Source organism: Pristiophorus japonicus, chromosome 11 (assembly GCF_044704955.1).
Source record: "Pristiophorus japonicus isolate sPriJap1 chromosome 11, sPriJap1.hap1, whole genome shotgun sequence".
Lineage (NCBI taxonomy): Eukaryota > Metazoa > Chordata > Chondrichthyes > Pristiophoridae > Pristiophorus > Pristiophorus japonicus.
Genome location: NC_091987.1, coordinates 115,986,835 through 116,008,063, shown reverse-complemented (window position 1 = coordinate 116,008,063; position 21,229 = coordinate 115,986,835). Strand labels below are relative to the sequence as shown.

The window sequence follows — 21,229 nt, the reverse complement described above, 5'->3', positions numbered from 1 at the left end:
CTCTGGAGCTAGGAAGACGCACTTCGCCTTTTGCAGTCGCAGCCCTACCTGGTCCAATCTGCACAGTACCTCCTCCAGGTTGTGGAGGTGTTCTTCAGTATCGTAACCCGTGATGAGGATGTCGTCTTGAAAAACCACCGTCCTTGGAATCGACTTGAGGAGGCTTTCCATATTTCGCTGAAAGATCGCGGCGGCCGAACGAATCCCGAACGGACATCTGTTATACTCAAACAACCCCTTGTGTGTCGTGATGGCGGTCAGCTTCTTCGACTCACTCGCCAGCTCCTGGATCATGTAAGCTGATGCCAGGTCCAATTTTGAAAAAGGTTTGCCACCGGATATCGTCACAAAGAGGTCCTCTGCTCTCGGTAGCGGGTACTGGTCTTGGAGTGACACCCAATTGGTGGTGGCCTTGTAATCGCCACATATCCTGACCGACCCATCCGCCTTGAGCACCGTCACAATTGGGCTCGCCCAGTCACTGAATTAGACTGGCGAGATGATGCCTTCCCTCAGCAGGCGGTCCAATTCGCATTCTATCTTTTCCCGCATCACGTATGGCACCGCTCTGGCCTTGTGATTTACTGCCTGGCATCCGGGTTTATGTGAATCACTACCTTGGCCCCCGTTAAAGTGCCGAAGCCAGGTTGAAATAATGAGTCAAATTTGTCCAGGATCTGTGAGCATGATGCTCGTTCCACAGAAGAAATTGCATTGACATTGCCCCATTTCCAGTTCATGACAGCAAGCCAACTCCTCCCCAGTAATGCTGGACCGTCCCCCGGGACAATCCTGAGTGGCAACCTGTTCTCCAAATCTTTGTGGGTCACAACTACCGTGGCGCTGCCTAGCACCAGAATGATCTCCTTTGTATGTCCATAGCTGTGCGTCAATCGGCAATAATTTTGGCCTCCTGGCCTTGGACACCCACAAACTTTTGAACTGTTTGATACTCATCAGGGACTGGCTGGCCCCCGTGTCTAGCTCCATTAATACTGGGATGCCATTGAGGAGCACTTTCATCATTATCAGTGGCGTCCTGGTATATGAATTGTATATGTGCTCCACATGAACTCGCTGAACTTCAGCTTCGAGCGATTTCCCCCAGTATTCATTTGGCCTCGTAGGGCTTACATCGGTCCTGTCCTCCTCGCACATCAACCTGGTTGCAGACTTCCTGCACATATGCGCCAAGTGACCGCTGACATTGCAGTTTCTGCAGGTATATTGCTGATACCTGCAAGCTCTGGCTGGGTGTTTGCCTCCACACCTCCAGAATGAGCTGGAGGCTCCGTTTTTGGAAACAAAAGGTCCATTATCAGTCGATCGTCTCTGACTGTCTGTGTAACTGTCCTTAAGTGCACCATTAACAGTTGTTGATGGTCCCATTACTGGCCGCATTGTCCATTGCGATGGCATGAATCGCCGTTCAGCTAGCCATTGTCTCTGCTGAATTCCCCCTTTGGGTTCGACTACATGCTGGGGCATGTCCGATTGCCCTTGTCTGCCCAGAGAACTGTGTGCCGCGTTAACAATGTTGACTCCCTGGTCATTTGCGGCATTTGAGCCACGATTTTTGTCATACATCATTCTGATCTCTTCCTCCCCTAAGATAAATGTCTGGGCTATCAGAGCCGCCGCTTCCAAGGTCAAGTCTTTGGTCTCAATCAGTTTCCTGAAAACCCCAGGGTGCCCGATGCCCTCAATAAAAAAAGTCTTGCAGCATCTCCGCTCTGCATGCATCTGGGAACTTACATAGGCTTGCCAGTCGCCGGAGATCTGCCACGAAGTCTGGAACCCTTTGCCCTTCTCGCCGCCGGTGCGTATAAAACCGGTGTCTCGCCATGTGCATGTTGCTCGCCGGTTTAAGGTGTTCCCCGATGTTACTGAGCTCTTCGAACGTCTTGTCCGCCGGCTTCTCTGGCGCTAGAAGGTCCTTCATCAGGGAGTACGTTCTGGATCCACAAACCGTCAGGAGATGAGCCCTGCGTTTGTCGGCCGAATCCTGTCCCAAGCATTCCTTAGTGACAAAACTTTATTGTAGTCTCTCAATAAAGTCGTCCCAATCATCACCAACACAGTACCTCTCTTCTGTGCTGCTAGTGGCCATGCTCGCATGGTTTAAATCCCAGTTTCTCGTCGCCAATGATATGGCCTTACTATACAGTATAGATGCACACGAGGACCGTACTTGAGAGAAGGTCACTCTGTGACCAGTTACCTTTATTACCAAGGCCTCAAGTGATGAAGGTGTGTGGAGCTTCCTCTTTTATACCTGAAAGTCCAGGTTAGGAGTGTCTCCCACAAGTTCGCCCCTTGTGGTCAATGTTCTCAAGGTGTACAACTTAGGTCAGCTTATACATGGGTTACAATGACAATTGAATACATGACACAGGTCATTGGTGTAAAACCTCTTTAACCGTTCCTGGCACCAGCATCCAGCACTGTTGGAGGCACCTGTTCATGTTTGCCTCTGGGACTGCTTAACTTCCGAAGGCTTCTTGGAGACTTTCCTGATTCTGGAGACATCTGTGCTGTCTTGTACTTGTGACAATGCTGTCTCCAAGGACGGACCTGTCTCTGGAGATAACACTGTAATACAAGTGTCACCTTAGCTACTTTCAACAGGCAATATTTATAGAATGTCATTGCCTATCTCAATGCAAGCTAAACCGATTGTTCAGCAACATCAATAAAAAAAACAAGGACTTGCATTTGCATAGCGCCTTATCAGATCATGGCACTTTACAGTCAATGGATTACTTTTTGAAGTGTAGTCACTGTTGTTATGTACGCAAACGTGCCAACCAATTTACACAATGATCCCTTGAATAACCAGGTAACCAGATAACCAGAATTACCAGAACATTAGAGGTATAACTATCCTGACCCATTACCAAACAAACTGATCTACAGCTGAACTGACAAATAGTTATAAACTAAGGGATAGGCTAAACATTGTGATGTCCAACTTGGGACTTATGGAGCTGGCTTTTCCTCAGAATGGCAGTTCCCACAGGATGGGCCATCTACCTATGCTTCCGACACCACCATAACATAGACTCATTTTCCTGAGTTGGGGGTTCAGTACCCATGCACAGCAGGATCCCAACAGGGTTTCCACCCTGAGAGGGAGCCCATCAGTGTTACTGAGGAAACTCCCAGGGTGCTGCAGCATCGCAAGAGGCGGTGAGGCACCTTAAAGCAGTAGAAGAGCCTTGAAGATGCACCGAGCTGTAGCTGGTGAAGACCTTAACAGAGACCCAGGCAAGCAAGTGGGAAGGTCAGATTGAAGGAAGGTCAGATTGAAGGAAGTGGAGGTCTCTACTAGTCCTTCGCTATCCATTGCTACAGTTTGGGGGCAGTGCCTCCATTACACCTGACAGGCAGTTCAGGGGAGCAGCAGTAACAAGAGCTGGCCGGAAGGAAATAAGACAGGAGACCAGATTTCGCCCCCCACCATCCTAGCCCCCTCGGATATTGATATGCAGCAGGCACTTTAAGGGCGACCAGTACTGTCCCCACGGCGGGGACAGGGAGGAAACATGAGGTCAGGGTGGCGAAGCGGCAGTAGGCTGCACCCTCTGTTTACTGCCATTTCGGGTTGCATAGCAACAGGAAAATTCAGCTCCATGGAGTGATAACCAGTAGCACAACAATAAGCAAATAGCTGAACCACAACTATTGAAGGAAAATTAGATAGATTTTGAGAATTCATTTATCTCATGCGACAATAGTACTTTTCAGGAATTGAAGTGTAGAGGTCATGATGTTCTGCCCATTCGTTTTAATGGATGAGACATTGTGCAGTACAGACATCTATGTCTACTCGCTGGGAGTGTTCATTCACAAAATCCACTCCAGTTTAATATGGGCTGCTCAATTGAACAATAGGAAATATTTAATAGAGGAAACATTTTGCTTACTGTGGAGCTAAGAATTCCCCTGGTCATCATGAGCTGCAGCGCCATAAATGCATGATGAAGATTTCCTCTCTTTGACATTTCGGGTGATATCATTCTAAAAGAATGGATTCATCATTTTGCTCTAATTAGCAAACGGAAGAGACCTTCGCTGTAGTGTTTATGATTTAATTAGACATGCAGACCAGACTAATTCTTACCCTCACAAGGTGAGTTGCGTTAAGAGATTCTACTGTTCCGACGATGAATCAGACCTACCTGTATTATAATGCTTTGTGCAATATCCTAACTCCTTCTCATCCTTCAGAAGAAACTGTGGCAGAGTCAGCCCATCTGCAACCTGCACCGCCCCTACTTCCAACCACTCAAATATCAGATCGTTCATTGTGTATCCAACTGCAGGCCAATAACCAAGGGATCAATCAACTCAAAGAGATTTGTTCAAATCAACAAAACACATTATGAAATGAAAACAGAAGATGCTGGAAATACTCAGCAGGTCAGGCAGCATCTGCGGAGAGCGAAACAGAGTTAACGTTTCAGGTCGATGACCCTTCGTCAGAATTGCAAACAGATTTTTAAGCAAGTGTAGGTGCAGGGAAGAGAGGAAACATAGAAAATAGGTGCAGGAGTAGGCCATTCGGCCCTTTGAGCCTGCACCACCATTCAATATGATCATGGCTGATCATGCAACTTCAGTACCCCATTCCTGCTTTCTCTCCATACACCTTGATCCCTTTAACCATAAGGGCCACATCTAACTCCCTTTTGAATATATCTAACGAACTGGCCTCAACAACTTTCTGTGGTAGAGTATTCCACAGGTTCACAATTCTCTGAGTGAAGAAGTTTCTCCTCATCTCGGTCCTAAATGGATTACCCCTTATCCTTAGACTGTGACCCCTGGTTCTGGACTTCCCCAACATAGAGAACATTCTTCCTGCATCTAACCTGTCCAATTCCATCATAATTTTATATGTTTATATGAGATCGCCTCTCATTCTTCTAAATTCCAGTGAATATAAGCCTAGTCGATCCAGTCTTTCTTCATATGTCAGTCCTGCCATCCTGGGAATCAGTCTGGTGAACCTTTGCTGCACTCCCTCAATAGCAAAAATGTCCTTCCTCAGATTAGGAGACCAAAACTGTACACAATATTCAAGGTGTGACCTCACCAAGGCCCTGTACCACTGTAGTAAGACCTCCCTGCTCCTATACTCAAATCCTCTAGCTATGAAGGCCAACATGCCATTTGCCTTCTTCACCGCCTGCTGTACCTGCATGCCAACTTTCAATGATTGATGTACCATGACACCCAGGTCTTGTTGCACCTCCCCTTTTCCTAATCTGTCGCCATTCAGATAATATTCTGCCTTCCTGTTTTTGCCACCAAAGTGAATAAGCTCACATTTATCTACATTATACTGCATCTGCCATACATTTGCCCACTCACCTAACCTGTCCAAGTCACCCTGCAGCCTCTTAGCATCCTCCTCACAGCTCACACTGCCACCCAGCTTAGTGTCATCTGCAAACTTGGAGATATTACATTCAATTCCTTCGTCTAAATCATTAATGTATATTGTAAATAGCACTGAACATTGCGGTACCCCACTAATCACTGCCTGCCTGCCATTCTGAAAAGGACCCGTTTATTTCTACTCTTTGCTTTCTGTCTGCCAACCAGTTCTCTATCCACGTCAATACATTACCCCCAATTCAATGTGCTTTAATTTTGCACACTAATCTCTTGTGTGGGACCTTGTCAAAAGCCTTTTGAAAGTTCAAATCCACCACATCCACTGGTTCTCCCTTGTCCACTCTACTAGTTACATCCTCAAAAAATTCCAGAAGATTTGTCAGGCATGATTTCCCTTTCATAAATCCATGCTGACTTGGATCGATCCTGTCACTGCTTTCCAAATGCGCTGCTATTACATCTTTAATAATTGATTTCAACATTTTCCCCAGTACCGATGTCAGGCTAACCGGTTTATAATTCCCTGTTTTCTTAAGTACTCTGGGATGCAGACTATCAGGCTCTGGTGATTTCTCGGCCTTCAATCCCATCAATTTCCCTAACACACTTTCCTGAATAATAAGGATTTCCTTCAGTTCCTCCTTCTCGCTACACCCTCGGTCCCCTAGTATTTCCAGAAGGTTATTTGTGTCTTCCTTAGTGAAGACAGAACCAAAGTATTTGTTCAATTGATCTGCCATTTCTTTGTTCCCCATTATTCTGACTGCAAGGGACCTACATTTGTCTTCACTCATTTTTTTCTCTTCACATATCTATGCGCAGATGCAAGAGTTAGGACAAATATCAGCGAACCGGCCTCCCCCCACTCACAGCACAATTCCCACTATTCCTATTCCGCACATGCCTCCAACACCACATTGCCTCTGATCCATCCAGCAGCAGCCCCAAGGCCCAAGCAACCAAATGCATCTACCAAGCCCCGAGCCACCCACAGCACAGCAAGCATCTGTTTGGGCGGGGAAGAGAGAGCGGAACGTTTGAGCGGCAGGGAGAGCAAGAAGCAAGGAGAGAGCTTGGGGGCGGGGGTGGGGGGGGGTGGGGGGCGAGAGAGAGAGAGAGAGAGAGAGAGAGAGAGTGAGCTTGGGGGGAGGGAGAGAGAGAGCGAGAGAGAGCTTGGGGGGAGGGGGAGAGAGAGAGAGAGAGAGAGAAAACGTGGGGGTAGAGAGAGCGAGAGCTTGGGAAGAGAGAGAGAGAGAGAGAGAGAGCGAGCGAGCTTGTGCGGAGAGAGAGAGAGAGAGCTTGGGGTAGAGAGAGAGAGAGAGAGGGAGCTTGCGGGGGGAGGGAGAGAGAGAGAGAGAGAGCTTGGGGGAGAAAGAGCTTGGGGTGAATGAGAGAGAGAGAGAGAGAGCACTTGGGGGGAGAGAGAGAGCCTTGGGGGAGAGAGAAAGTTTGGGGCGAGAGAGAGAGAGAGAGAGAGAGCTTGGGGGGAGGGAGAGAGAAAGCTTGGGGAGGGAGAAAGAGAGCGCTTGGGGGGAGAGAGACGGAGAGAGCTTGGGGGAGAAAGAGAGAGAGCCTGGGGGAAGAGAGAGAGCTTGTGGGGAGAGAGTGAGAGAGAGGCTTGGGGTGGGGAAGATACACAGGTTGGGGGGGAGGGGATCGGAGGGGAAAGAGGTAACTCAGAGAAGACGGATCACGTTCTTCCAACCCCCTGGTGCATGCAAGCTCGGTGCATGTGTTACAAGGGACATCATTGAAGTGGATGAAATCCAGAAGTCACAACACTGTCACTCTTCACTTCATACCCAATAAACCTGTTAAAATCAGCACACAATGCCCCATCTATGGTGAGAGAGGCAGGGTATGGAACTTCGGCTGCGGGAGGGAGCACATGTGCTGGGGTAAGGGACTTCAGCTGGTGGAGGGATGCACTTACGCTGGGGTAATGAACTTCATCTGGAACTTGGTGGCTTTTGGGGAGATCTATCCTCTGTGGCTTCTGAAGTCAAAATGGATCGAATTACAAATTGGATAGTCACTCAGAACTTGGGCTGGGCGGTTCCAGTTACACATTGCAGAGGAACTTCAGGATGTGGCTTATCCTCCATGAGGACCAATAAGCAATAGGTCATGTGAAAATGGAGAGCCAATCAGAGAAACAGCTACCTTTCAGTTTGTACAAATAGGGCAACCAAAAAAAAATAGGGGCAGAGGTTATGGTCTGAAATTGTTGAACTCAATGTTAAGCTGTCAAGGCTGTAAAGTGTCTAAATGAAAGATGAGGTGCTGTTCCTCGAGCTTACATTAAACTTCATTGGAACAGTGTAGGAGGCTGAGGACAGAGAGATCAAAGTGCGAGTTGAGCAGGGAATTAAAGTGACAGGTGACCGGAAGCTCGGGGTCACACTTACGGACTGAACGGAGGTATTCCGCAAAGCAGTCACCCAATCTGCATTTGATCTCCCCAATGTAGAGGAGACCACATCGTGGGTAGCGAATACAGTATACTAAATTGAAAGAAGTACAAGTATATCGCTGTTTCACCTGGAAGGAGTGATTGGGGCCCTGGACAGTGGGACGGAAGGAGGTAAAAGGGCAGGTCTTGCATCTCCTGTGCTTGCACGTGAAGGTGCCATGGGAAGGGGTGGGGGTGTTGGGGGTTTTGAGGAGTGGACCAGGGTGTTGCGGAGGGAGTGGTCCCTTTGGAATGCTGAAAGTGGAGGGGAAGGGAAGATGTATTTGTTGGTAAGATCATGCTGGAGGTGGCGGAAATGGCAGAGGATGATCCGTTGAACGTGGAGGCTGGTGGGGTGAAAGGTGAAGACAAGGGTACCTTATCATGGTTCTGAGGGGGAGGGGAAGGGGTGAGAGCAGAGGTGCGGGTAATAGAACAGACACGGTCGAGGGCCATGTTAACAATGGTGGAGGGGAATCCTCGGTTGAGGAAAAAGGACGACATATCGTAAGCACTAGTGTGGAAGGTGGCATCGTCAGAATTGATGCGACGGAGACGGAGAAAACTGGGAGAATGGAATGGAATCCTTACAGGAAGTGGGGTGGGAGGAAGTGTAGTCCAGGTAGTTGTGGGAGTCAGTGGGCTTACAGTGAGTGTTTGTCAATAGATTATCCCCAGAAATGGAGACACAGAAGTCGAGGAAGGGAAGGGAAGAGTCGAGATGGACCATGTGAAGGTGAGGGAAGGGTGGAAATTGGAAGCAAAGTAAATGAAATTTTCTAGTTCAGGGTGAGATCAGGAAACGGCACCGATACAGTCATCAATGTACCGGAAAAAGAGGTGAAGGAGGGGACATGTGTAGGACTGGAACAAAGAATGTTCCACATATCTCATGAAAAGGCAGGCATAGCTAGGACCCATGTGGGTTCCCATAGCAACACTTTTAATTTGGAGGAAGTGAGTGTGGAGTCAAAGGAGAAGTTGTTCAGCCAGGCGGAGGAGAGTGGTGGTGGATGGGGACTGGTTGGGCCTCTGCTCAAGGAAGAAGCAGAGCACCCTCAGGGGCTGTCCTCGTGGGGGATGGAGGTGTAGAGGGATTGGACGTCTATAGTGAAAAGGAGATGGTTGGGGCCAGGAAACTGGAAACTGTAAAAGTGGCGGAGAGCATTGGAAAAGTCGAGGATGCAGGTGGAAAGAGGCTGGACAAGGGGAGAAAGAAAGAGACGAGATAGGAAGAGATAAGTTCCATAGGGCAAGAAGAGGCTGAAACGATGGGTCAGGCCGTAAGCGTGACCCCGAGCTTCTGGTCACCTGTCACTTTAATTCTCCGCTTCACTCACACTCCGATCTCTCCGTCCTCGGCCTCCTACACTGTTCCAACGAAGCTCAACATAAGCTTGAGGGACAGCACTTCATCTTTCATTCAGGCACTTTACAGCCTTCTGGACTCAGCATCAAGTTTAACAATTTCAGACCATAATCTCTGCCCCTGTTTCTTTCCTCCGTGGCAGCTGTTGATGATTCTGCCATTTCCATTTCCACCTCATCTAGACTCATCTTTTGTTCCTTTACTTGTCCCATTACCATCTTCTTTTGCCTTGCCCCATCATCCCTTTTGTCTCTTAATCTCCCCTGTTTACCACCCATCACAGACCTTCCCGTTTGTTCTTTCCTCCCCTCCCCCCTTCCCTGCCCCTACACTTGCTTAAAAATCTGTTACATCTCTAACTTCTTCCAGTTCTGACGTAGGGTCATCGACCTGAAACGTTAACTCTGTTTCTCTCTCCACAGATGCTGCCTGACCTGCTGAGTATTTCCAGCATGTTCTGTTTTTATTTCAGATTTCCAGCATCGGCAGTATTTTGCTTTTGTAAAACACATTATGAACCAGATGGCTGAGGCATGTTAAAAGGTGTAAAATGAAGCACTGGAATGACACTGGCTTACTGAATCTTTACCTTCAATGTCCAATGATGACATGTTTTCATGGATCTGGAGCATGGAAGATGTTCAGGATGTTGGGGATGGTCAAGGATACAGTGGAAATGGTCGGAGACAGAAGTTGGCCAAACATGCCAGTAGTCTAATGGAGATGAAGAGAAGCAGACTGTATCGGCATTGAATTGAAATGTTGTATTAATAGTGATGTTAAGGACAATCTCAGACTATTCCCCCTGAGTGGAGGTTGTTTGTACGATGTAGAATTAAGATGGCTGCACATTAAAGAGCATATTTATTTCGCTCTGACATTTTGGTCATTTTTTGCTGACAGATGTGCAATAACAATTACTATAAGGATTGGATGAAATAATAATGTCCTGGAGCTCATGGACTAGCAGATTTAGTCTTCAAACCTAATATGAAAGAAAGAAAGACTTGCATTTATATAGCGCCTTTCATGGCCACTGAACGTCTCAAAGCACTTAACAGCCAGTTAAGTACTTTTGGAGTGTAGTCGCTGTTGTAATGTGGGAAACGCAGCAGCCAATTTGTGCACAAGCAAGCTCCCACAAACAGCAATGTGATAATGACCACATAATCTTTTTCTTTGTTATGTTGAAAATACATTTTTGGAATGAAAACAAAATATATAATTGGTGGCTTTGATGTATTACACATGACTTATGAAATGGAATGAGATAGATGCCACTACACGATTAGCACGGTTTATGAATGTGTTTATTATTCACTACTGTTATTAGACATGGTTCAACAGAGGCTGAAATAAGTCTTGTGTATACGCACATGCAATCCAGTTACTTACAGCTCTCTAACTGCATTGCGCATGTTTGTACATCCATTGGAAAATTTTTCAAGTCCATTGGGCATGATAATGTTAGCGTCAGCCTGAGGAAAAATAGGCAACATATTAGGGAATGTTTTTCAATACAGGAGACTGAATAATACAGCGACTTAGACCCGGAATAGCCATCTGTTTCATTTTGAATAGTGGATCCAGAAATCTCAAATATTAAAACCAGACACTAAAGAGTTAACTCTGCACGGTTTCTCCACCAGTGTGGAGCCTTATGAGATGTGACCGCTCATCAGAGATAGGCCTGTCATATTGCTGGTTTATGCTTGTTGCTAGCGAGACTCCATGCTGGCAGTGGGGCCTTGAAAAATTAGACCGCAAATGTCTGATTTTTAAACCAAAGTCCATCTTCTGCTTTTACCTCTGTCTCTCATGGCGGGAGGCATTAATTATTAAGGATTCCAGTTAATTTTCATCATCACCAAATATCAGAAATAAGACCATAATCTTAATCCACTTCTCATTTTGTGACAATCTACTGTTACCACTGTTCTTTCACCTTTGTGACCTAGATCCAAATTCCAGTGCAGGTAGATTGGGTGGGGGAGGGACGGAGAACACTCTTTTTGCTGGTTGTTAAGTGTTTGAGGTGAAACGTATTTGATTTAATTTCAACACAGCACTTTAAGGAGATGAGATCATGGTACAGAATTGCCTATTATTTAAAGAAGAACATTGTTGGTCTCTGGAGGAAGAAAAGGTTGAGCATAATTTTCACAGCGAGGACAGCACGCACAAAAAAATGATGCCTTTGTGACTCGTTAACACATTTCAGTACAATTTCCATTAGATTTGTTGCACATGGAACATCAGTTTGCCACACAATTATTCTTTTTCATGATGGTGGTGTTCTTTTTGTGCTAGTGGCTCTCAATTGTAATGCAATCTTACTCACAGAGGGGGGAGGGTGGTCACTAGGAGAACAGGAAATGCCATGCTGGGGCAGAAGGCAATATGGCGGTGGAAGACGGTCAGGTAGCAGACCGAGCACGTCCATCTGACCTGGCCGAAGCGAGGCCCGAGCCATTTAAAAGCCTGAGCCTCTTTGCCATTTCACCAATGAGCTGCACACCCTGAATAGGCACCCTGCTGCAGCTCACTGACACCAGCGATCACAATGTTGGCCAGCTCAGATACCAATCTAACCCGCAGTTGGCGCCTGGGGGTGGGGAGTTGAAATGAACACGATGATGAGTGAGCTTGAGCTGGGAGTGACCCACAGTGTTCATGTGGAGTCAGGAGGAGCAGGAGTGTTCCTCCTGGCTCCACATAACACCAAAAATAAAAAATTCTGGGCTGTTCTTGGAACGCCAGCAGTGCTCCCTTTAATAAAAAGCTGCCTAGGCCAATCACCACCCAGTACAACTGGGAAGAGCATGCATGGCACTTGCTCCGCCCATACGTACCACCAAATTTGCATCAGGGTCCTACGAACATCATCGCAGACTTACCTGCATACTTCAGTTAGCCTCCCGCTTAATTCAGGCAGGTGCCTAGGCCATCCATGTAAATGTCATGGGCAAAATGTCGCTGGCGGGATAGGAGCAGGAACAGGGTGGTAAGTTCTGCACTCTTAGGCCCACCATCTGGTGGACCGAGTTAAAATTGGCCCTAATCTTTTGAGGTCAAAGTTAAAGGGACATCATTTGGGGTAGTTTGAGAAAGCTCCAAATGACTGTGTTCCATTTAATTACCGGGAAGTAGAGAAAAGTGAGAGTGTTTGGTGTTGAAATTAAGGGGATAAACATCCAAGAATTTTAAAAATATGTATCGGAGGACTCCCAGTGTCTGAAAAGAGAAAAAGTGCTCATTTTCCAATGCAGACCCTTTGTCAGAACACTTCTCACAAAGAATCCACACACGAGATACTGCTTCTTTTCAGAAGCTGATGGATCTTTTGCAATGATCCAGCATTTCCTGTTTTTATTTGGGATATACAAGGGTCTCATTCCTCAGTGATGTTAACTTTACCGCAATAAGTCACCTGCCTGTCTCACTATCGGACTATGCTGTTATTGTGCTAATATGGCGGTTGGGAGTGGTGGGGTCGTGGCCCAGGAGCGGCGGGGTCGGAGTAGAGGAATGAAGAGGTCAGAGGCGAGGAGCGGCGGCGTCGTAGCCCAGGAGCAGCGGGGTCATGGTCCAGGAGCGGCGGTTTCGGAGTAGAGGAATGAAGGGGTTCTTGGCCCAGGAGCGGTGGTGTCGGAGTCCAGGAGCGGCGAGGTCAGGCCCATGATTGGTCAGGTCATGGCGCAGTATATAACAGCAGGATCGGGGCCCAGGGATGGCACACCAGAGCTTGGTCTCCAGTCATCATGGTTAACCCATGCCATTGGACCAAGGCCTTGTTCTGTCAAGCCCATGTGGTGGCAGGTGTGCAACTGCCACCCCACGTTAAAATAATTCACACACAGGCATCTTCAAGATATAGTTCAGGACCTAGAATGTCAGGTTCCTCATTGAAACACCTGTGAACTCATCTCTTTTTGATGTGGAAGCGGATTATCCTCAACACGAGGGACTACCTAATACTACTATACTATACTATACTAATAAGTAGAACATTCATTGAACAGATATATCTTTTTTTAAACAGTTTAACATTTTTATTAACACTTGGTGGAATTTACTAGAAAACATAAACTGGAAACAAAACAAAGGCATGTTCAAAGGGAGTAATTATTCAATGAAAACATTCGCTCCTTTTCTGGTATTTACTGTCAAGCTGTTATATTTTACTATAGCCTAAAAAGACCCAACCAGAACCTTGTCATTTTATGCTTTTAAGGAAGCAGATGTTGGCCCTACTGCCTTGTGTTGTTCCCTGTGTTAAGTATTTTTTATTGATAGTCATTAAAAGTGAGGCACAATAAGTAGAGCTTATCCAAAACTCTGCTGCCCTTATCCTAACTTGCAACATCATCCTAGGCAGTCCCTCGAAATCGAGGAAGACTTGCTTCCACTCTAAAAGTGAGTTCTCAGGTGACTGTACAGTCCAATTCAGGAATTACAGTCTCTGTCACAGGTGGGGCAGACAGTGGTTGGAGGGAAGGGTGGATGGGGAGGCTGGTTTGCCGCACGCTCCTTCTACTGCCTGTGCTTGTTTTCTGCATGCTCTCAGCGACAAGACTCGAGGTGCTCAGTGCCCTCCCGGATGCTCTTCCTCCACTTAGGGTGGTCTTTGGCCAGGGATTCCCAGGTGTCGGTGGGGATGTTGCACTTTATCAAGGAGGCTTTGAGGGTGTCATTGAAACATTTCCTCTGCCCACCTGTGGCTCACTTGCCATGTAGGAGTTCCGAGTAGAACGCTTGCTTTGGGAGTCTTGTGTCTGGCATGCCGACAATGTGGCCCGCCCAACGGAGCTGGTCGAGTGTGGTCAGTGCTTCGATGCTGGGGATGTTGGCCTGATCAAGAACACTGATGTTGGTGCGTCTGTCCTCCCAGGAGATTTGCAGGATTTTGCAAAGGCACTGTTAGTGGTATTTCTCCAGCGATTTGAGGTGTCTACTGTATATGGTCCATGTCTCAGCCATATAGGAGGGTGAGTATCATTACAACCCTGTAGACCATAAGCTTGGTGACAGATTTGAGGGCCTGATCTTCAAACACTCTCTTCCTTAGGCGAACAAATCTGATTCTCGGTCTACCAATGCCGCAATTTTAAAGTTCTCATCCTTGTTTTCAAATCCCTCTATGGCCTTGCCCTCCCTATCTTTGAAACCTCCTCTAGCCCTGTACAACCCATTGATATCTCCATGCTCCTCCAGTTCTGGCTTCTTGCGCATGCCCGATTTTAATCACCCCACCATTGACATCCATGCCTTCAGTTGTTTAGGCCCCAAGCTCTGGAACTCCCTCCCTAAACCTCTCCGCCTCTCTACCTCTTTCTCCTATTTTAAGACTCTCCTTAAAACCTACCTCTCTGACCAAGCTTTTGCTCACTTGTTCTAATATCTGCTTGTGTACCTCCGTGTCAAATTTTGTTTGATAAAATTCCTGTGAAGCGGCTTGGGACGTTTTACTACATTAAAGGCGCTATATAAATACAAGTTGTTGTTGTAGAGAAGCTGCTGAAATAGTGCTCTTTGAGAAGGGAAGTGTGGTGTTTCGTAGCCTTTGTGAAATGAAAATGAAGAAGATACTGCGTGAAAGATCTTTAATTGAGAAAAATAATTTCTAGCTTTCTGTTTGACTTTCTTCCTCCTCTCCACTGCTGTGACACTTGTCGCAGTAAACCTCAACGGGTGCCAGGAGATCATCGGCACCTCACCTGTGACCGTTTCTTGCTCGTGAAATTCGAGTGAGCGTCAGTCAGCTATGCGGTCACAAAGGGCATCACCCGATTTCTGTCTTCATCCAACAACACTCATGTGCAGTGCTTTCCAGCAGCTGTCATTAGATTGCAATCCGAGTTGGAATCACCAACTGATCTTTTCCTTCACTGGTCTTTTAGATTAGAAGCCCGAGGACAGTTGTATCACCACCTCAGTTGAGGGGAGCTACCTCGCCACAGGTCAGGGAAAGAACCTGCAACACTCCTGATCTGCATGGATCAGCACTGCAGCCTGCTTACCCACTGTGCCTTTTGGGGGATGCTGCATGAAAACCATATGTAAATGTAAAATAAACACAACATAGGCTATATTGAATGTATTCAGAGTCAGCATTTATTTAAAAATCAGTCAAGCATCAATTACTCGTAACTGTTTCGTCATATTCATCTGTCAACGCTTATATCAAAGAACTAACAATTGGTTTGCTATACTATCAGTACAAGTTTGAAACCAGTACCTGTTTGGATATGAGACTATTAGATCCAAATTATACTGCTGGCTCTCATACCAAGAAAATTAAGCTTTGTGCATCCCCATATCTGTTAAATGTTAATATTAATAGTTTGCTCTAGGTTAACATTAAAACAATTTAAAATTCAAGTCTCAAGTTGATCCTGGCGGTCTCCTGTGTCTAAATTCCACTTGAACAGTTGCACACCCCAGTTCTAACACATATTTTCCATTGATGCCAATTGAAATCCCTTCACATGGACAAACTAATTAAAGCATAACTGACCCACAATGCAAATTGTGGCTGTAGATAGAGTGAGTGAATGAATGAATAATGCACACCTTATGGACATATATATCTCTGGTTTGACAATAGCATTATATGAGAGTTCATGAAGGCAGTGCAATATTTCATAAACACAACATAAGGGCAGGATTGCTTTTTGCTCTTGTGGTTCTCAGAGAGAGGAAACTGGCAATGCTAGCTGAATAACAATGAATGCAAAAACAACACTGAATATCTTTTAGTCTCAGTTACACCTCATGCAACAAAATCCCCTCACCTCCAATACTCTCTAAGTTATCTCTTAAAATGGAAAGCATCTAATGACAAGCACTAATTAGTAGTTAAACACAGGTAATCTAGATATGGCTGTGCTTTACGATTGAGTGCAGGTATGTCACTGGGAATGTTATGTTTGGGATTTGGGGCTGGGTTTGTTTTATGGTCACTGGTTTTGAAATTAAAAGCATGCCTATAAAGAAACCAAAATGAACAGATGTGTATTCTGGCAATGCTCCAAAATGTAGACATGCCTGTTACCAGTGAGATATTTACTACTAAGCAGATGCCTCCATTATATATGAACCAAGTAACAGCAATACGAGTTGTCAATGTCACCCAGCTAAGATATTCACTCATTATAAATGGGTGCAGCCTTGAATTTTAGAAATTACTTGACATTCACAGACCTGAACATAATGACCACAAGAGAAAATGGTCACTAATGCAAGATTTTTTTTTAAGAGGCTTGTTAATGTCACCGTCGTTAATTTAATGTAAATGGGAGCAAAATGGAGGCAAGCAAACGGTTTTATGAAAATAATGACCTTTCTATATTCCAGGACTCATTTACCACAGTGACATTTAACAACTTGACAGTGGCAAGAGTCTCACAAAAAAGTAACATTCAAAGGCATCACAGCTTATTTGCAGCTATTCTCTGGAGATATCAAGGACATCCATCATTTTGTTATAATTTGGACAAGAGGAACAGATTTAACAAAATATACTGATGTACTGTGGTGGTCGTGAGCCAGCAATATCGAGATAATCCACTGTTAGGATAATTATGCCATTAATGAAGCTACAAAAATTTGGCAATAATGCATTAATTAGTCACCAGTATTTTCCTAGATGTTTACTATTGGCGTTCTGTGCCTCACAACATCTAGGTTATGCCTCTGAAGACTTATGGAGGTTGATGAGGTAAGATCAGGTTGCCCATCAGTACATATCCTTTGAACCAATTCCCTTACAGGGTTTTGTTCACTGTGTCTCACCACCCTATAGCTCTTGCTCCTATTAATTTTTTTTTTTTTTGTTCATTCTTGTCAGATCAACTCCAGCACCAAAGATCACTTTGCGCTACTACACTTGATCTTAGCCAAAAGGCCGAGAGGGGAAGCTGCACCGTTCCTGGAAACACTGCAATACCAGGTCGGAGCGTGGAATGGACGGAGCAAGCCCCTGTTCCATCTCCTTGATCCCAAAAACAATTTAATATTTGGTCCCCAGATAGGGGATATTAAACTGATAAGAACAGATACTACACTTGATCTTAGCCAAAAGGCCGGGAAGCTCCTATTAATGATTTAGTAAAATGGAAACAAAAGAGCACAAGAGAGCGGTGTGAAGACACTCTGGGGTTGCCTTTTGTCTCACTACCGCCCCATTTTAAGGTGTAAACAGGATGGTAATTAGTCAAAAAGTCACAGAAAGACATCTTCGACATAGTGCTGGAGGTCTGCCCATTTAGATCTTTGGGGCAGACCTCAATTTAAGCAGCCTGCACTTCCACCCAAAACAGGCTAATAAATATATGTAAATCAGGCTCATACTATGTTCTCAGTAACCTGACACCATTTTTGTGTCTACCCACTTTGCTATCACCACTTCCTCAACCTGTCCACAAATCATAGGCAGTGCAAGTTGGGAGATGTGAAATATGTGCAGTATGAGTCAGGGGAGCGAACGTTTCCAGCAGTGCCTTGAGGGATCTTCAGCTACTCTCGGGTACAACAGTGGAAGGTTTTGGGAGATATTTTGCTTCTATTACATAGTGGGTTTTGGTTGCTTAGACAATTTCAGAGTGCTCGTAGTGTCTGTAGAATATTCTGAACTCTTAAGTTTCTGGCAACACATCTTTTTCACCATAGGGGTGCTTTTAGTAATTCCACTCTGACAAGAACAGGACGAGGTGAAAGAGGAGCATCAGAAGGAAGGAGCATGTAAGACTGCAGTGACTGGAGAGCAAATACAAGGAAGCATGCTTGTAGAAATCCTAACCCTCCCAACAGAGTGTACAGGCTCAGGGCAACATACCTGCAACTCTATGTGGAGCAGTGTGTAAGGAAGCTGCAGCAAGACAGCCAACTACTACAGCTAGCACAATATTGTCTGACCTCACTAGCAGAACTAATTTCTTAATGGCCTTGCTAATACAACTAATTTCTTAATGACTTCACTAGTAGGAATAATTTACAGACAACTTTACTTTGTGGTAATGTAAAAGAAAAACCCTAGTTTGGGTTAGGCATTGGGCAAAAATGGTACACAAAACATAAGACTCATACTTCTCAGCAAAAAAAATTGCAAACTTCTTCAAGATCATTACAAAATTATGGTAAATTAATTTGTTTGATCATATGGTCAATGATAAACAGCTTCCATAGGAACAGGAGTAGGCCATTTAGCCCCTCATGCCAGTTCCGCATTAGGATAAGCACCTTGGCTTATAGCTCGAGCATTTAGTCCATGTGACATCACTAAACAGCCTCAGAACAAGTGTTATCAGTTAAAAATATCAGTGGAGACTTTCAGGTATACTTACTTGAATATTTACTTGAATATCACTCCAAGTATCATCACCAAATTCACAATCCATCATGGGGCTGGGCAGTCAGGAGATCCAAATCACGTTCAAGCCTCGCTAACATTTTGCCAGCAAGCTGCGGATACGCCAACGGGCACCCAATGCAGCTCCCTGGTTTCCTGTGGCAGAAGATGAGCTGACTACCCCACGCAGCTGGTCGGCAGGTTAGACCTGTTGCGTTAGGGGAGAGAATGGCCAGGGGACGGTGAGAATAGGAGATTCCCAGAAGGCTGGGAGATTTTTGTGGGGGGGCTAGAGGAGACACTCCCTGCTTCTCTAGTCCCATGCACCTTCTGGGAGAGGCCTCCAGCAGACCCTTTAAGGACTGCGATTAGGCTTCTCAACACCTGGAGGGATGTGACTGGCAGTCGCCATGCATGTTTCTTCCATTTTTCCTCAACAGTTGCAATCGGAATCCTACAACAGATGTAGGACCCCCAATTTACATACCTAAACAGCCACTTTGGGCAGGAGTTTGCAGCACCCATTTCAGGCTGGCAAACGGGTGCAAAGGTGGATAGTACCAGACTTTTAACTGCCGTGCAGTCATTTTTTAGGGCAGCCGACAGTTGGAAGTCTACCCCACTGTATTGTTTTTTTATATATAATTAAGAATACTAGAGTAGTTTATGAAGTTGGCACCACCTGAGACAAACTCAGTCAAAGGACTTTGCCCAATGCTACAACCATACAAGGAAATATTATAAGCTGTTATGGGAAAGCCAATCTTACCTTATACTGTACAAAACATTTCCATTTTTAAAAATGCGAAGCAGTTTGTTGTCCGTTGTCACTTCATGAAAGTTGGCACCCTTTTCATTAGCAAAGAACAAATCAGGCTTCCAGATGGAATCCAACATGGAAGGATCCAAATCTAAGGAATCGTCTGGGTATTCACTGTAGGCTAATCGTGGATCATTCCACGCCTGCCGCAGGAAAATATTCACTCTGTAGTCCTAAACAAATGTGAAATTATTTTTTAAATTGTGTTCATCGAACAGATATGCGTTTCCAGTTACAGATACATGATATGCGACTCCAAGTTTAATTGACAGTATAAGCACAGCATAGCCTAGGTCCCACAACAATGGAATCAATAATGATCTTTATTACACACTCTCTTTCTTTTTCTCCCGTTTCTTTTTAATTCCTTTTATTTTTTGGTACCAAACCACACTGAGAACTGCTGGGCACATGCTTGAAATATCCTAGCTCTATAAATGCATTATTTTAACTAAAATAAGAAAAAAGGACAACCTCTGTTTTGAAATAACCATTTAAAACACTAAACAAAATGTGATTTATTAAATCATTTTAAGGCTTCTTTTCAATTCAGGACAAGGGCATCAAGCACGGTGATCATTTAGTGACAGTGCTCAATGCATAAGGTGCTGCCTTGAAATGCAAACGATGTAAAATGAATGTAATGCTATACCAAAGTTTAGAGTCGTCCCACTCACCAATTAAGTTTCTAATGTTTCATTGATGATTTACTAATGTAGCAAAGCTGTGTGTGCTTGTCAAATGAGAAGCAGAGACTCCACAGTAACACACGAGCTTATATTGAAGGCCAAGTGAGAGGGAGGGGAGCTTGTTCAAATGCTCCTCCTCTTCAAACATAATTGCATTAAGCCCCGGAGGAACCATATCATTTACTAGCTTTATTGGATACTATTTTGGAACAGGGCATTTCTTGGTTGCCATGGTCTTGTTGGGTGTGTAATAGCATTGCTAATATACCAAGTACCTGTATTCCTGCAGCAGTATCAGCACCATGCAAACGATTCACTCTTTTAATGCAATGCAATTTATAGCCATTCCTTTTAAAAGTAATTTACACTTTTCTAACATTTGACTTGACATTAAAATTTCAGGAGTTGATTCTCAAACGTGATGAACAAAATCTCCAGTCACATTTATGCAGTGCAGCACTGTACATTTTCATTTCCAAATAAATTACCTCGAGCTCTTGATAAAAGTTAATTAGGTTCTTATGTGGCAGTAATTCATAAACTAATGATGCTAAGGTGGCTGATAAGATTTCTCTACATAATAATGGTCACTGCAATTCAGAAAGGATTCAATTGTAGGGACATTTTGAAATATTTTGATGTGAGCATACTATATAAATGGAAGTGTTCTTAAGTATTATTGTTAATATATGGAGATTAATTCAATGATCATTGTAAAGCAGAGCACAATTGTGGCTTTTTGTGTCAGTTCAGTGAACCTCAAGACAATAGCTTATTTGTAGTGGATTTAATTTTATTTGATAGCACTTTTGCAATATCACTTGACCACACTGAGACTACTGTACCAACCTTTGGATAAGCAATATCACACATGATCTTTGTTTGGCAGTGCCATATAGGTTCTACATATCTAATCACAATTCAAGCAAGTGGGTGATATGACTCAAATAAACATCTTGTGGATGGGTGATTATCAGACAAATGTCATCTTTTGATGACAGACATCATAGCCTGCTTGCCCTTTAATCTCAGGAGTTCTCCTGAAGATTCTCAGCTCAAAGTCTATTTTTGTATAAACTGTTGCTCCCTGCTCCCACCATGTAGCATGGGATGCAGTGATTATAAACAAGTTAAGACAATATCCCTT

At 44.8% G+C, this 21,229-nt stretch overlaps 1 protein-coding gene and 1 non-coding gene across 3 annotated transcripts in view; both read right to left on the bottom strand.

Annotated features, from left to right (window-relative positions):
• Positions 1-21,229, bottom strand: part of glra2 (glycine receptor, alpha 2) — a 536,786-nt gene that overhangs the window by 166,106 nt on the left and 349,451 nt on the right. For both annotated transcript variants that reach the window (XM_070893913.1, XM_070893914.1), the window contains exons 4-6: positions 19,343-19,566; positions 10,620-10,702; positions 4,182-4,319 (exon numbers count right to left, since the gene is read on the bottom strand). In XM_070893913.1, the coding sequence (XP_070750014.1) occupies positions 4,182-4,319; positions 10,620-10,702; positions 19,343-19,566 (445 nt within the window). The remainder of the gene's footprint in view (positions 1-4,181; positions 4,320-10,619; positions 10,703-19,342; positions 19,567-21,229) is intronic.
• On the bottom strand, positions 17,139-17,320 carry LOC139276642 (U2 spliceosomal RNA). Its single transcript, XR_011595969.1, has one exon. It is a non-coding gene; the product is annotated as a U2 spliceosomal RNA (small nuclear RNA).